The sequence below is a fragment of the Cololabis saira genome, chromosome 4 (assembly GCF_033807715.1).
Source record: "Cololabis saira isolate AMF1-May2022 chromosome 4, fColSai1.1, whole genome shotgun sequence".
In the NCBI taxonomy this organism is placed as follows: Eukaryota; Metazoa; Chordata; class Actinopteri; order Beloniformes; family Belonidae; genus Cololabis; species Cololabis saira.
In genome coordinates, this window is record NC_084590.1 from 9,244,361 (window position 1) to 9,260,771 (window position 16,411).

The 16,411-nt window shown below is 44.4% G+C and overlaps 1 protein-coding gene across 2 annotated transcripts in view; it reads left to right on the forward strand.

Moving 5' to 3' along the window:
- sgpp2 (sphingosine-1-phosphate phosphatase 2) overlaps nucleotides 1–16,411 on the forward strand; it is a 31,003-nt gene that overhangs the window by 2,526 nt on the left and 12,066 nt on the right. For both annotated transcript variants that reach the window (XM_061720191.1, XM_061720190.1), the window contains exon 3: nucleotides 12,658–12,837. In XM_061720191.1, the coding sequence (XP_061576175.1) occupies nucleotides 12,658–12,837 (180 nt within the window). The remainder of the gene's footprint in view (nucleotides 1–12,657; nucleotides 12,838–16,411) is intronic.

A 16,411-nucleotide genomic window follows, 5' to 3' on the forward strand; every position in this document is an offset into this window, starting at 1 on the left:
TCACTGATTCTGTCCGAGGCTTTTGTGGACAGAGTTTTCTGGCTCAGCCAGCGGCCAAAGCTGGTCAGTGGTCTCAGGAGTCCACCTCTGCTTATTTCCGACGATGAGATCTTGATGACTTCATCAAGTTGATCTTCAGCTTTCTCTGGAGTCGTCTGCAGTCAAGTGTGAAAGAGAATCAGAAGTTATTATTTCTCATGTCTTTATTGAACACTGAGAATCCTAGGGAACCCTTGGAGTTAACAGCTGGTTATAAATTCTCTTTGTCAGCATTGACTTCAGTAGGAATTTCGGTCCATTACTTTTTAAAGAACTGCTTCATCTCAGATACGTACATGTGTTGGATGTCTGGTGTTAACACCTATCTGGAGGTCATTTCACAGCTTCTCCATAGGATCAAAGTCTCGGCTGTGACTGGGCCACTCCAAAGGGTGGATTCTCTTTTCTGAAGCCACTCTGTGGTGGATTTACCTCAATGTGTAGGGTCATTGTACTCTTGCCAAACAATTCATCTTTTGTCTCACCAATCTGGAAAACATTTCCCCATAGCTTTGTGGATTGCTTGGCAAACATCAGGCATGCAGAAAAGCTTTTCTCTTGTAGAGCAGTGGCTTCTTCAGTGGTGTTCAGGCATGGACACCCTGCCTCTTCAGTAACGTACTTATGGCAGACTCATGGACAGTGATGTTTGCCAGCTTCAGTGACGTCTTCAAGCCGTTGATACTGATTGATTCTTCTTTACCTCTCTAAATATTCTGGGTTGTCTCTGGACTCATCTTGGCTGGACGGCCAAGATTTAGTACTGGTCGTCCAAGTACTAAAATGTCTCCATTTAGAGGCACTAAGCTGATGGACTGATCAGCGCATAAACACAGACTAACCACTCTTAATTGCATGAAGATCTCCTCTTTGTGAGGCATGGTTTACATAAGCATCTATCAACATCAAACTTCAAATATCTGGTGTCTTATCAATCAAGCTCTAAATCACACTTTCAAACTCATTTTCTGTAATTACTGCTACTACTACTATTGTCATTTAGCAGACGCTTTTATCCAAAGCGACTTATATCCGAGAGAACAAAACAAGCAAGAAATCACATAGGAGGGTCCAGCTGGATCAGTGCCCAGATCAGAAAAAGACACAATCTTGTCATAAGTGCCTGCAGCTTACTCAGTGATGAGTCCTGCAAAGAGCTGGATCTCCTAACTAATTCTGATGAGCAGAGAAGTTTGCTAGATGCAGAAGTTAAAGAGCTTTAGCTTGCTCTTAAAAGTAGGTACAGACCCTGCGGATCGGACAGAGTTTGGTAGGTCGTTCCACCATCAGGGAACAATGGAGGAGAAGAGTCTGGCTACTGATTTCCCGCCACGTGGTGGTGGAAGCACCAGGCGTCTTTCACTGGCTGAGTGGAGCTGTGGAGACGAAGTGTAGCTCTGGATGAAGGAGTGAAGGTAGAGAGCTTAAAGAGCTGAGTCTTTAGCTTGCTCCTAAAGTTGGGTACAGACCCTGTAGATTTAATTGCACTCCAGGTTTTTGCCTTTTGACTCGCGTTATCTTTCACAGAAAGAATGAGTCTGTGGGTTTACGTATCTTTGCCTCCAGCACTGTGAATGTTTAATGAGTGTGTTCAATAATGACAGAATAAGCTATAACTGTTTGTTTGTAATCAGCTTGGACACGTCATGCTTGTCTGTTGTTGTGACGTAGATTCTAGATCAGGTAACATTTTGGAGCAACTACAGGAAACTAATAGATTCCAAAGAGTTCCTGTGTGGTTTCTTGGCACCATTTATGCCTGTACTGTATACAGTATGTAAATAAATTGGCAGACACACATAAAGACGTATACTCACCTACTCTTATGTCCTTTGCTGCCGTTTAACGGTGTTACTCGCTCTGTGACTTTGGTTGACTTCCAAAACAACAACTGTCATAAACCATATGGTCATGAATTTTAATGCAGTGTTGTATCATATGTGGTATTATTGAAGCATAGCATGCAGCTCAAATTCTACTTTGCTGTTATTATTAAAAACCATCACAAAGGGCCCGATTAAGATGCTGTACGTTAGTTAGGGATTTAAAAAAAAAATGTATTTATCTTTCTTTAACAATTCAGTTAATAATGGCATGTAGCCATGAACAGATTTATTCCCAGAAGATAGAGAACACTAGAAAAAGAGAATCAATTTGAGTCTAGAATGTGTTTGTTTGTGTCTGTGTGCGGATTAGCTCGGCTTTGTCTCTTGTCTGTCCAGAGGGCGTTATTCCAGAAGTCATGGGGTTGGTTTCAGATGCAACTAAGCTGTGTTGCAATGTGTTTCATGAAGAGAAGAGGCTGTCTCCTGGGTACCCTAAGATGAGCCACATTTTTCAGAGTTTGTTTTTTTTTTGCTTGTTTTGTTTTTGACTGTACTGTTTGAGAAAGGGATATTCAGACAGCTTTCAGTTGGAGGAAGACCTTTTCTTGAGTTGCTCCGTGGTTGCTCCAGACAGTCTGAACACATTTCTCCTCAGCTGAGATAATTGGTCTAGATCTCTTTTGTGAACATCTCCCCGTGACTTACACTTGTTATCGTTTTAAGATGGAGATTTTGAAGTTTGCAGTCGTTTAGAAATCTCTCCATGAGGCGGTCCTGAGTTGTGTGAATGGACATGCCTTCTCCTGAGCTTCATGGATTTAAATATTGGCCAATCCAAGGGCTACAGTAAGTGCTGACAGAGAAGATACCAAATACATGGAATAAAGTGACTAATATAAATCTAACCGGACAACCTTTGAGGCACTACTATTCGAACAGCCGAATTATTCATTTAGTTGTGTATTTAAACTAAATATTTAGTCTTTTCCATGCTGTCTGCTGATTTCAGAAAACCCATTTAAGACACTGGAAATCCAGTATTCCCATGACATTAATTAAGGGCAAGTGTAAACAGCCGACCAGAATTGTTCGCTGCACAGCCTCAGTCACTTAACAGCTCATATACATTATTAGAAAAGATTGCGGGGGCACGGTGGCGCAGCTGGTAGTGCAGCGGTCTCACAGCAAGAAGGTCCTCGGTTCAATTCCCGCCGGGGGAAGCTGTGGGTGCTGAAGTGCGTGTTAGTTCCCCCATGACTTCAGTGCCCACACCCTGGGTGGGGTTGGCGAAAGGGCCTTTCTGTGTGGAGTTTGTATGTTCTCCCCTGGGTAGCTAATGGGAGCTACCCTCACAAAAACATGCACACAGTCCTGGGCTACACATGCCCCCTCTGGCCAACCGGGGCTCCAGATGGGGTGGGGAGGATCCGGCCGGAATAACGTGATCCTTCCACGCGCTACGTCCGGCCGGAGAATCCCCACCCTGTCTGGTGAAAAGATGCGGCCTGCTCACTCCTCAGGGTAAGGAGGAGACCTGTGCTCAGTGCGGGGCATTGCCATTGGTAGAGGATGGCAATGCCCAAGACTGTCACTTAGGTAGGAGCACGGGGTGGTAAAAATGGGAAAAAAACCGGGATAAAAATATAAAAAAAAAAAAAAAAAAAGAAAAGATCCATAATTATTATCAGAATCCGAATCATGTTTATTTGGCCAGGTCAGGTCAAACAAGACATGGAATTTGACTTGGTTATTTTCGCTCACTGTCCAGTAAATAGACAAATGACAGCTCTTATTAACATATATACAATTTTTAAAAAGTGAAAGGTGCAGCAGTATGAAGTAGACATGGTTATTGAAAGGTGCATTGTTACAGCATATGATTGTGGTTATTATTATTATTATTATTATTATTATTATTTTATTGCACACTGATTGATTACTCTGAGACTCTATGTGTGATGAGAGTTCATCAGAGCAACAGCTATGTGTCTTATAATGAAAAAGTGAAGTCATGAAAATGAAATTATAAAACTTATTATAAAACCTTGACATTTTACTAAAGAGGAAACCTTTTCTGCTTTCTTGTCAAAACGGTCTCATTCATAAAACAGTGCCGGGGGGATTTTGCCAAATTAAGTTAAATGTCATTTCATGGGGGAGCACACCTCCCAAAATGTTCTCTATTTGCTTTAAATGGGACTATTTTTCGTTGTAAGGTCAGTAAAACCAAGCTTTCTTTGAACCTAACCATTAAAAACTAAAATCGCCACAGTATAAAATGCTATTTGCAATTATTTGACAGTTTTATGAGCACAGATAAACAGAAAATTTGATCTAAGAGAACTTTTATTTTTACCCGTTTCCATTGACATAACTTTTTTTCCAATACCATGGAGCCACAATGCTCCACAAAAATAAAAGTTAGCAATAAAACCAGCCATTTATCATGTCACTGTGGAACCAGGCACTCGTCACGTGCTTTTCCTTGCAAAAACGGACCTGAGTGATAGCCCTTCTTCTCTATATATACACACACTAACAATCAGCCTCATCCACATGTTGACAGATCAAAGTCCAGAGCTTCTCTGGCCTCGATCAATATACTTATTCACAAGGTCAGACAGTCTTTAACTCTTCTCTTAATGTGACCAGACTCTCGCAGGGTCAACCCTTTTGATGTGAGTGACACGATGACGCAGTGGAGCAGTAGCTTCGCTGGAGGCAGCTGAATGCCATGTTTGTGCAAATGCTGAGTGCAGAGGTGAGGGTATCATATCATTTAAGCAGCAAAGATGGTTGGCAGATCCCGTTGTGAAGGCAGAGAGCGGGGGAAAACAATGTGTACAAAGTATGGCCTGTTGGATGAATACACAACCATCGTGGGTCAGATATGCTCCTTCTTTTTAAAATCATATACTTTCTGAAAACAGTTATTTTATAAGACAATGTGAAGGCAAAGAAATTAAAAACATTTGGATTAGCAAGACTTAAGGTCAAGGAGGAATGGAAAATGTTTAAGAACAGAACATCTCCTCTTGTGAGAAGAAAAAACCTTCTCCTTTCAAATAGTAAAAAAAAAGTATTTAGACTGCAGGTTGTTCAAGCTTTAATGTGATCAACAGCAAATAAAGGATACTTATCAATTTAAAGAACAGTGAGGTAAACTCTTATGTAATTAAGAAGAAATTTAAAACAAATTTGCTATATTCAGCATCTCAGTTAAAGTCAAGAAACAGTCCTTGCAATGAGTCAAGATGAAGTAATGAGGCTATAAAAACCAAGAAGGCTTCAAATATTTGGAGTATTAAAGATTATTATTAGAATAAAAGAGAGTGCTGTGTGTATTTGGGAGCTCAATCTTGTGAGGAAAACTGTTGCTTGGGATAGCTTTGGATTTGTTTTGGTAAAGTTGATCAAAATTTTCAAATTTGATGGAAAAGTGGAGAAATGGAAACAGCAAAGAGGGAAAATTTACCTGAAGAGTAATTATTTGTGTTGCCAGGCAACAAACGAAGCAGAATATGCAGGGGTTTGCTACTAGCCTTGATGCACTACTTTGGCATTATCCAGGGTATGGGGCGGTAGTACCGAAACTAAGTGAGACTCTGGGCACCATTGCCGTTAATAAGTCGTATTCGTTCCAGGTGGGAACTGAATTCTGTCACACACTCTTAAGGAGCAACATGAAAAAAGCTAAATAAAGACAAATTGGTTTCATTAAGTGTTTCACTGAAAGAAAAAAGTTGCAGACATTGCATAGTTGCATGGTTTCTACATATTTCTACATGTAAACATTAAATAACATATCAAGCCATTTCAGATAGAACACTTGTAAATTGAAGATTAAGTGCTTAATTTTTATCTGAAGTACACAAATATCACAACTCTCAATAAAGCATCCAGTTGCATGTTAACATTTTCTAACATTTGAGCATCTTACAGAAAATATGTACATAATCAAATATCACACGCCAAATTGGCCAGGGTGTAGACTGGAAAAATCTGGAAAAATCTACAAGGTTTGACCTCTTGAAGTTAAGTACTGATGCTAAAACTACATGGATGCAGAACAAGATGCAAGTTTACAAAAAGCTTAAATCTGGCAAATTACATATTTTTTATAATGTATTGTATTAACTGCTACATTGTACCATATGTGACCTTCCACCTCCTGTTAAGAGACGGAAAGAACCCTTACTTTTACACATTATGATGTGGTGTAAAGCTTACTTGAAGGAGCAAATAACAGAGACGTTTGCCCCTGTAACACGTTATGTAAATGTATTAATAATTCAGGGCAAAATCAGTGTGATATGTAAAATATTTGACCATACCAGAATCTAAATGAGGATCATGGGGTCCCTGGTGGGATGAATAAAAAGCAGCAGCACAGTCTCGGCACCGCACAGGTCATGCAACACAGCAGCGAAACAATATAAAAATAAAGGTCAAACAGTGGCTGGCCTAGTGCTTTATAGCAATTTCCACAGCAGTTAAAGGCACAAAGGAGGAAAGTCCCATTTCCATATATCAGTGTCCAGCAGCTTTGAAACAATGGTGTCCTCTGTGAGCGGAAACAGCTACCTCTAAAATCACCCTCATAAAAACTACAAAAGCAAAATCAACTTCAACTTCCCTAGTTAACCATCTAAAACCTTTAACTTCAAATAAAGGTACAAGTTTTACTTGCTGCATCAAAAGGTTAAGTTAAGCTGCACAGCAACAAACAAAAGAATACCATCTGACTTGATGAGCTCACCTTTATAACTTCTTGACTTGTGGTCATGTGACTGACTGTCTGGACATCATGTGACTCTCTGGGGTCCTGCCTGCCACCAAAGGCTCACCTAATAGTCATCAACACCGTCATTGAAATCACCCAAGACCCAACCAGCCTCCCACTGGAATCAGTGCATATGCGACATCTCGAACGCTGGACTGTTCTAATGTATAGCAAGGACTGCAGTGTAGAGCCAGTCAATGAAGCCAGGAAGCTTCTTTTCATCCATAGCCTCACGTCCCTGGATTCAATTCCCCCCGACCCAGCACGCCTTATTCCAGCATGGCAGCCCTGCACACTGCAGCTTTTGTCTGGAAGCAATCCTTCTCCAAAATTCCTAATATTCCGGTCCCAAGTGATTGGGGTTGGGAATGGAATGCCAGAACCAAAGTGTGGGTGTCATATTGGACAGATCTGGAAGATGGCAGCAAGGGATGCGCAACTGTGGCTGCGAGGCGATAGAGGCAGGCATTGTAGGTGTTAAGTGAGTTTAAATATGCGCAGCTGATGTTTTTTTTTGTGTGTGTTATTTTAATAAAATCCTATTCTTTCACTGTGACTTATTTCTGAGGTTACGTTCATCTTAAGCCTGAATGAAGGCCACTGTGCTCACCCAATGAGATGATTGACACTACAGTGATAGTGACGTGTCCAATAAACAGAAAATTGCATTCCTTGGGGGTGAAAATAGGAGTCTACAGCCCTATATAACCTTTCTATGTGACTTAATTCTAGAGATATGGAGTTTTTTGTGCAAAAAATTACCTTGAAAATTAAATTTGACCTTCAACATGACCTTGAAATAGGACATTTATCTCAGAATTGAATTCCTAGCACCAAAAAAAGTAGAGAAAGTGACAATATACAACAATTTAGGACTAAGAGAAGCTGAAATATGACCTTTGGTCTTTTTCGGAGGGAGCCATTTTGAATTTTCTGCAAACCAGCCACTAGGGGGCCATCCCAATTTGTTTGCGGTGGTTTTTGAAAACCTTATGTCCATACCTAACATCATGCCAAATATCAAAAACCTGTCACCAAGTGCACGATTGTCATGAATTCCCTCCCAGCTATAAGGGCCCACAGCATAATGCTGGCCATAGAGGATTCTAGTGGTTGAATCTGTGACCTGTGAAGAGCTGTGGCAGCCGAGTGTGCATTTCTGACTACCATCTTGTTGTAGCTGCTTCTGTCTTAGTTTTATTGAGTCAGTCTTCTGTTTTATGCCATGACTTAAACAGTTTTGAATTTGTCTTTCACTATGTGAAAAAATGTGACAGCAGTGAGAACAAAAAGTGTAAATGGTGTGAGTGCTACTCGGTGTGTGAGAAGGCTGCCCTAAGAGAAATGCAGCTCTTTAGATCCTAACACCTTCTAAAGCTCACACATTTGCCACAGTGAATCATTCCTTTTCATCTGACCCTGTCCTCTTCCTTTTCCACTCTCACAGATACTAGCCTCACGTCCTTTTTCACCACATCCATAAATCCTCTCTTTGGTCTTCCTCTTTGCCGCCTGATTGGTAGCTCCATTGTTAGCATCCTTCGACCAGTTTATCCACTGGCCCTCCTCTGCACATGTCTAAACCATCTTAGTCTGGCCCCTCTAACCTTGTCTCCAAAACAGCCAACCTAAGCTGTCCCTCTGATGTGCTTATTCCTAATCCCATTCATCCTCATCACTTCTAAAGAGAACCTCAGCATCTAAAGCTCTGCTACCTCAAGCTCTGCCTCCTGTCTTTTTGTCAGTTCCACCATATCTAAACCATATAACCATAACATTGTTGGTTTCTCCATTGTATTATAGACTCCCCCTTCAATTCTTCTCACACATCACTCCTGACACTTTTCGCTACCCATTCCACCCTGCCCGCACTCTCCTCTTCTCCTCTTTTCCACAATCTCCATTGTACTGAATAGTTGACCCCAAGTACTTGAACTCCCGCACTTTCTCCATCCTTAATCTCACCGTTCCACTCATCTCCTTCATCAACACACATTTATTCTGTCTTGCTTCCACTGACTTTCATTCTTCTTCTCTTTACTTCCACCCCTCCAGGTTTTTCTTAAAGCCACTCCCTGTTCTTGGTATGGATCATAATGCCATCAACAAACATCATAGAATACAGAGATTCCTGCCTGACCTCATCTGTCAATCTGTCCATCACAATAGCAAACAAGAATGGGCTCAGAGCTCATCCTTGATGCAGCCCCACCTAAACCTTGAATCCCTCTGTCATGCCTACTCCTCACCTCATCTCTGTCATGCTGATCTCCTAGACATGAGATGTACTTTTGTGCCAATCCTGACTTCCTCCTGCTATACCACACCTTTTTCCTAATTCTAAAGCGCACAAAGTACAGTACTACTATCCTCTATAAAGCCCACAAAAATACAAAAAACACTGATACTTTAAGGCAGAGAGTTAAATAACATTTTTCTAAGCATATGCAGTGCTTTACCATTTTCTATCCTGAATTGAATAACCTTTTCATCAAGAACTTGCATTGATGATGGAGGGCTGTGTCCCGTTTCTTCCTCAAAGATGATGGTTCACCACTACCTTTCCAGGTTTTCATAATGCATTGAACAGTTCTGAACCCAGTTTTAGTTGTTTCAACAATATTTCAACAAACAAACATTTGTGGTATTTGCTTTCTTAGCATGTCAGTTTGCTTATTTAGTATTGTTTACTGCCAAACTGTGGCCTCAGAAAGCTAGCAAGTCTATTTAATTAGAATACATTTGGGTTATATGTAAATGAGACGGGTAGCCAGAAGGTCAATTTCACCATTTTCCCCAGCTGCCAGTCTTTTATGCAAAAAATCCAGACTAAAGACAGGAATGCTTCTGTGTGCCCTAAAGTGTTGTATTTAATTGAAATGTCAATGCTACAGGATGAAGTGATATTTTGGCTTGTTTGGCGTATTTTGCCGTGTTTGCAAGAGAGAAATGGCTTAAAAGTCACCATAAAAAAGACATTCTACAGTCTGCAGCTGCACATGGGCACAAATATGTTAATTTGTGGAAGGTGTCCCATCTTCTGTTGCCTGTTGAACTGTTTGGTCGAAGAGATCATTGTTATGTTTTGCAGATGTAGAGAAGAAGGTGGTTTGCAGGCCTCAAATCGTCATCCCAATCCTGAAATATGTAGGTGGCAGAATTATTTTAATTATTTTTGCTTTCGTGAAGGATAAACTGATGCACATTGGAAAATAGTTGACATTATTGTGAAAGAATATTGTTATAATACACAAAAGGAAAATCTTAAGACAACAGTCAACAAGTCAAAGTTTGGCCACAAATAGGTCTTCTTGGACAATAACCCAAGCAAGCTTCTAAATTAGTGGCTAAAGTGGCTAAAGGACAACATTCTTAAGGTATTGGAGCAGCCTTAGGAAAACTCTGACCTCAATCCAACAGAAACATGTGCAAGATAAACAGGGCACACACCTGACATCAGCTCCATCAGTTCTGTCAGGAGGAATGGTCCAGAATTCCAGCAAAATATTGTGAGAGGTTTGTCAGGGGCTGCCCAACACCTTTGAGCCGGGTTAAACACAGGTGTCACCCTGCCTTTAAATGTCCTGGAGAGTTTGTTACACATATAGTACACCATATAGTTTTTCTACAAGTAGAACTGGGTCTGGGTTCATACAGGTTAAAGGCAACTGTGCCAAATACTAACCAAAAGATTTTGGGATGTCAAGAAAGGCTTAAAAAAATTTAAATCTCTTGCTCTTATTATTCTTGCATTTTACTATACATAAATACATTTAAAAATGTGAATAATTCTGTGTGGAGTTTGCATGTTCTCCCCGTGTTCCGTTGGGTAGCTAATGTGAGCTACCCTCACAAAAACATGCAACAGACCTGGGTTATACATGCCCCCTCTGACCAACCATGGACAGATGGGGTGGGGGGGATCCGGCCGGAATAACGTGATCCTTTCACGCGCTACGTCCGGCCAGAGAAACCCCACCCTGTCTGGTGAAAAGAAGCGGCCCGTCACTCCTCAGGATAAGGAGGAGACCTGAGCTCAGTGCAGGGCCTCCCGGGGTTGGCAGAGGGGAGCAATGCCCAGGACTGACTTAGGTAGGAGCACTAGGTGATAAAATGGGTAAAAAATCGGGGATAAAAAAATACCGGTAATTGAAAAAAAAAAAAAAGTGAATAATAAAAGGATGAATATACTTAAAGGTCTATATCTTTATGTCAACTGTATATGCACATCTGTAACTGGGCTCCACTTTGGTTTAATAGTATAGTGATACAAATAACAGTATTTGTTTACATACGACTTGACATTGATACATGATGATTTTCGTTTTATTGCAAGGCTTTTACTTATAATGGGTAATTTTTGTACTAATGTATTCATAATCTTGCATACGACCTGTGGATAGTTTATGCCAGGGGTAAGGCAAGGCAAGTTTATTTGTATGGCAAAATTCAACACAAGGTAATTCAAAGTGTTTTACATCAACATTAAAAGCGGCAAGACACAATTAAACAGTAAATAACAAATAAAATGATAAGAAAAGAGGTAAAATAATAAAAAACACACGTTAAAAAGTAAGGGCAGTAGAGTACAACAGGTACATCTCATTCTTAAACTGGCAAGAATTACGTTTCTGTACGGTCAAAACGTACAAAGACCGGGTCAAATACAGTATTACAAAAGTAATCTGTAACAATTCGTACAGTGAATTAAACCAATTTGACAATTCTATGCCACAGTGCCTGTTTCCAGGGGTGTTGGACTCCAGTCCTCGTGGACGTCTGTCCTGCAGGTTTGAGATGTTTCCCTGCTTCAACACACCCTGATACAAAGGACTGTCATTAACAAACTTGTGCAGACCTGGATGATGAGCTGATGATGAGCATTCATTTGAATCAGGTGTGTTGATGCAAAGGGAAATCTGAGACATGCAGGACGGCAGCCCTCGAGGACCGGGGTGTGAAAATACACTCCCCTCTCCGTACTGGAGTCCCAGCTCTGCCCCTGCGGGGGATGAAACGATCTTACTTTCCATCCGCTGGCTGCTTTCACAGAGGTCTGATACCAGCCTGATCATGCGTTGTTGTGATGGAGCTAGAGACATCGTCTGATTTCCCAACATGCTCTAGTGCTGAACCTCACTAATGCCCTTGTGGCTGAGATGAGCACATCCCTGCAGCCTTGTTAAATCTTGTCCAATCTCTGCCTGCACTCTACAGGGAAAGATCCGTGCGCGTCTGCATTTGTCGGTCATAAAAGCGCACAGTAACAGTTGGTCAGTGGATGTACTTTCATATCTCATTTGCCATGGTAACAACCGCTTCCTGATTACAATGTCGGTGGAGACAGTAATAACAACCTCTCTGTTCTGTCCCTTAAACACACACATTAGTACCTCGCTCCCTCTGTGCGCACGGCCTCCCTTCTCCTGACATAGACAGCCATTCATTAAATATACAAAGCAGAGCTTTAAATAAACCTGGAACTGAAGCATGCTGCCCCTCAGCAGGGGATCTCATGAAAGAGAAAGGAGAGTGCATTTGGCTGGCGCGCACACACACACACACACACACACACACACCTTACACTGATTGTGTCGTTGTGTGATGAGCACTCTGTCTCTACCTACCTGCTCAAGACCATGTGTCAGCAAAGTCTGCTGTCTGTTTCTCACAATAGGTTGAGTAACTGTGACTGCAGCGTTTGCACTTAGTGCCGGGTCTTCACTTCTGTGCAGCTTGTTTCTTCTGAAGCTGGGGTGGTCTTTATTTATTCATGACCGGGTGGGGTTAGATTTAGAGCACAAACCGATGATGATTTTTGACTTCATCTTATTTTTAAATCGACTTTCATTTACACTTGATTTTTATTTTTCTTTGTCACATTTTAGTGTTTAAACATGAAGAAACTGGAGTCTCGCCAGTCCAGTTTGAAGTGGATGATAAAACTGGTGTTTTGCACCACAAAGACGGCGCACAACACCTCACATGTGCTGTCTCCGTCCCTTCTAGTTGGTGATGTATATCGGCCAGGTGATGAAGGATTTGTTGAAGATGCCCCGGCCTCCCTCGCCCCCGGTGGTCAAGCTGGAGACGCGTGTGGAGGCAGAATACGGGCTGCCCTCCACCCACGCCATGGCCGCAACGGCCATCTCCTTCAGTCTTTTGCTGAGCGCTGTTTCCAGAATACAGGTGAGGATGAGCACAACGCATTCTAATGGGCCTTTATGGCTGCTGGAAAGCACTTTATTTAAAAAAAAAAAAACAACTATAAACAGGCTGCATGTATTAATTATATATAAGCTCCTTGTGAGATTTCAACCATCTTTTCAAGTGTTTGTGAGAAAACATGCTGACTCATGTTAAAACCAGACACACATTTCAAATTAATTGCTAGCTGGTTGTCAAGATGTTCAGTAGAAGACGATATGTTTAGCAATATTTGACATTTTGTGGATATTGTTGTCAAGCTGCTAACATAGTAGCAAGAAAATCACTGCGCTATGTCCAAAAACACTCACTGATTCAGTCACTCCCTCACACATCTAAAGGTGTTATCCATAGAGGACAGTCTGGGTAATAGGAAGAAAACCTTTTTAAACTCTAATAGAGTTTAAGTATCAGGACGTAAAAATCATTGTGTCATATCAAGGTGCTATAGTCAGATAAATCCAACCTAAAATAAAAAACACTCACTCACTCACTCACTCATCTTCTCCCGCTTTATCCGTTACCGGGTCGCGGGGGCAGCAGCCTCAGCAGGGATGCCCAGACTTCCCTCACCCCAGACACTTCCTCCAGCTCTTCCGGGGGGAGTCCGAGGCGTTCCCAGGCCAGCCGAGAGACATATGGCGCTTTTGCATTAGTATCAGTTTAGCTCGGTTCTACCCGTTTTGCGCTTTCGCACTAGGGCTGAGACGAGTAGAGCCGCTCCAAGCCGGTACCTTTTTCTGTAACCATTTCAGTGAGGTTCTGAAAGCGGTCTGAGCAGGGACTATTTCTGACGTCACCACCTCCTCGCCACCGATTGGTCGGGGGGCGGGGACGTCACCACCCTCCACGCCTCTGATTGGTCGGGGGGCGGGGCCGGCAGACGTTTGAATCAGGAAGCGGGAGTGAGCCGATCCATGGAGTCAGCGCGAGGGGACTCGCGGCGATTTTATTATAAAGCGCAAAACGTCTGTTTGGTGATCCAACTCTGAGGTGCAGATGTTCATAAACCTGGTGGCTGTCGAGAAAAAATTAAAAAAGCGATGTAGACGGGCTGTTTTACTCTCAGCCGCTCCCGGCTCCAGCTGATTTCTCATCAGCGCCGACATGAATAAAGCGGTTGCGCAATCGAGTACGTCACAGCAGCTTCACCCAAACCTGCCCGCTTCTCCCCTGGCAGTGCGAAAACACATGTGTGGAACCGTGTAAAGCCGCGCCGAGCCGTGCCGGGCTGAACTGATACTAGTGGAAAAGTGCCAATAGTCTCTCCAGCGTGTCCTGGGTCTTCCCCGGGGTCTCCTCCCGGTGGGACATGCCTGGAACACCTCCCTAGGGAGGCGTCCAGGAGGCATCCGGTACAGATGCCCAAGCCACCTCAGCTGACTCCTCTCAATGTGGAGGAGTAGCGGCTCGACTCCGAGCTCCTCCCGGGTGACCGAACTCCTCACCCTATCTCTAAGGGAGCGTCCAGCCACCCTGCGGAGGAAACTCATCTCGGCCGCTTGTATCCGCGATCTTGTCCTTTCGGTCACTACCCAAAGTTCATGACCATAGGTGAGGGTAGGGGCGTAGATTGACCGGTAAATCGAGAGCTTCGCCTTTCGACTCAGCTCCCTCTTCACCACGACGGTCCAGTACATCGACCGCATTACTGCGGACGCTGCACCGATCCGCCTGTCAATCTCACGCTCCATTGTTCCCTCACTCGTGAACAAGATCCCGAGATACTTGAACTCCTCCACCTGAGGCAGGACTTCTCCACCCACCCGGAGAAGGCATGCCACCCTTTTCCGGTCGAGAACCATGGCCTCGGTCTTGGAGGTGCTGATTCTCATCCCTGCCGCGTCGCACTCGGCCGCAAACCGCCCCAGCACATGCTGGAGGTCCCGGTCTGATGAAGCCAACAGGACAACATCATCTGCAAAAAGCAGAGATGAAATCCTGAGGTTCCCAAACCGGATCCCCTCCGGCCCCTGGCTGCGCCTAGAAATCCTGTCCATAAAAATTATGAACAGGACCGGTGACAAAGGGCAGCCCTGCCGGAGTCCAACATGCACCGGGAACAAGTCTGACTTACTGCCGGCAATGCGAACCAGACTCCTGCTTCGATCATACAGAGACCGGACAGCCCTTAGTAGAGGGCCCCGGACTCCATACTCACTCAGCACCCCCCACAGAATGGCACGAGGGACACGGTCAAATGCCTTCTCCAGATCCACAAAGCACATGTAGACTGGTTGGGCAAATTCCCACGAACCCTCGAGCACCCTGCGGAGGGTATAGAGCTGGTCCAGTGTTCCACGACCGGGACGAAAACCGCATTGTTCCTCCTGAATCCGAGGTTCGACTATCGGCCGTAATCTCCTCTCCAGTACCCTGGCGTAGACTTTCCCCGGGAGGCTGAGAAGTGTGATCCCCCTGTAGTTGGAACACACTCTCCGGTCCCCCTTTTTAAACAGAGGGACCACCACCCCGGTTTGCCACCCCAGCGGTACTGTCCCCTTCCTCCATGCAATGTCGCACAGGCGTGTCAGCCAAGACAGCCCTACGACATCCAGAGACTTGAGGTACTCAGGGCGAATCTCATCCACCCCCGGTGCCCGGCCACCGAGGAGCTTACGAACCACCTCGGTGACCTCGGCTTGGGTGATGGATGAGCACGCCTCCGAGCCCCAACCCTCTGCTTCCTCAGTGGAAGGCATGTCAGTCGGGTTAAGGAGATCCTCGAAGTATTCCTTCCACCGTCCGACAATGTCCCCAGTCGAGGTCAACAGCTCCCCACCAGCACCATAAATGGTGCCGGCAGAGTACTGCTTCCCCCTTCTGAGGCGCCGAACGGTCCTCCAGAATTTCCTCGAGGCCGACCGAAAGTCCTCCTCCATGGCCTCCCCGAACTCCTCCCAGACCCGAGTTTTTGCCTCCAAGACTGCCCGAGCCGCGGCCCGCTTGGCCTGCCGGTACCTATCTACTGCATCAGGAGTCCCACCGGCCAACATAGCCCGGTAGGACTCCTTCTTCAGTCTGACGGCATCCTGTACTTCCGGTGTCCACCACCGGGTTCTAGGATTGCCGCCACGACAGGCACCGGAGACCTTGCGTCCACAGCTTCGAGCCGCCGCGTTGACAATGGAGGCAGAGAACATGGTCCACTCGGACTCGATGTCCCCCGCCTCCCCCGGGATCCGAGAGAAGCTCTCCCCGGAGGTGGGAGTTGAAGATGTCCCTGACAGAGGGCTCAGCCAGACGTTCCCAACAGACCCTCACAATCCGTTTGGGTCTGCCCGGTCTGTCCAACCTCCTCCTCCGCCAGCGCATCCAACTCACCACCAGGTGGTGATCAGTTGACAGCTCAGCCCCTCTCTTCACCCGAGTGTCCAAGACATGCGGCCGAAGGTCAGATGAAACGACAACAAAGTCGATCATTGACCTCCAGCCTAGGGTGTCCTGGTGCCACGTGCACTGATGGACACCCTTATGCCTGAACATGGTGTTCGTGATGGACAAACTGTGACTGGCACAGAAGTCCAACAACAAAACACCACTCGGGTTCAGATCG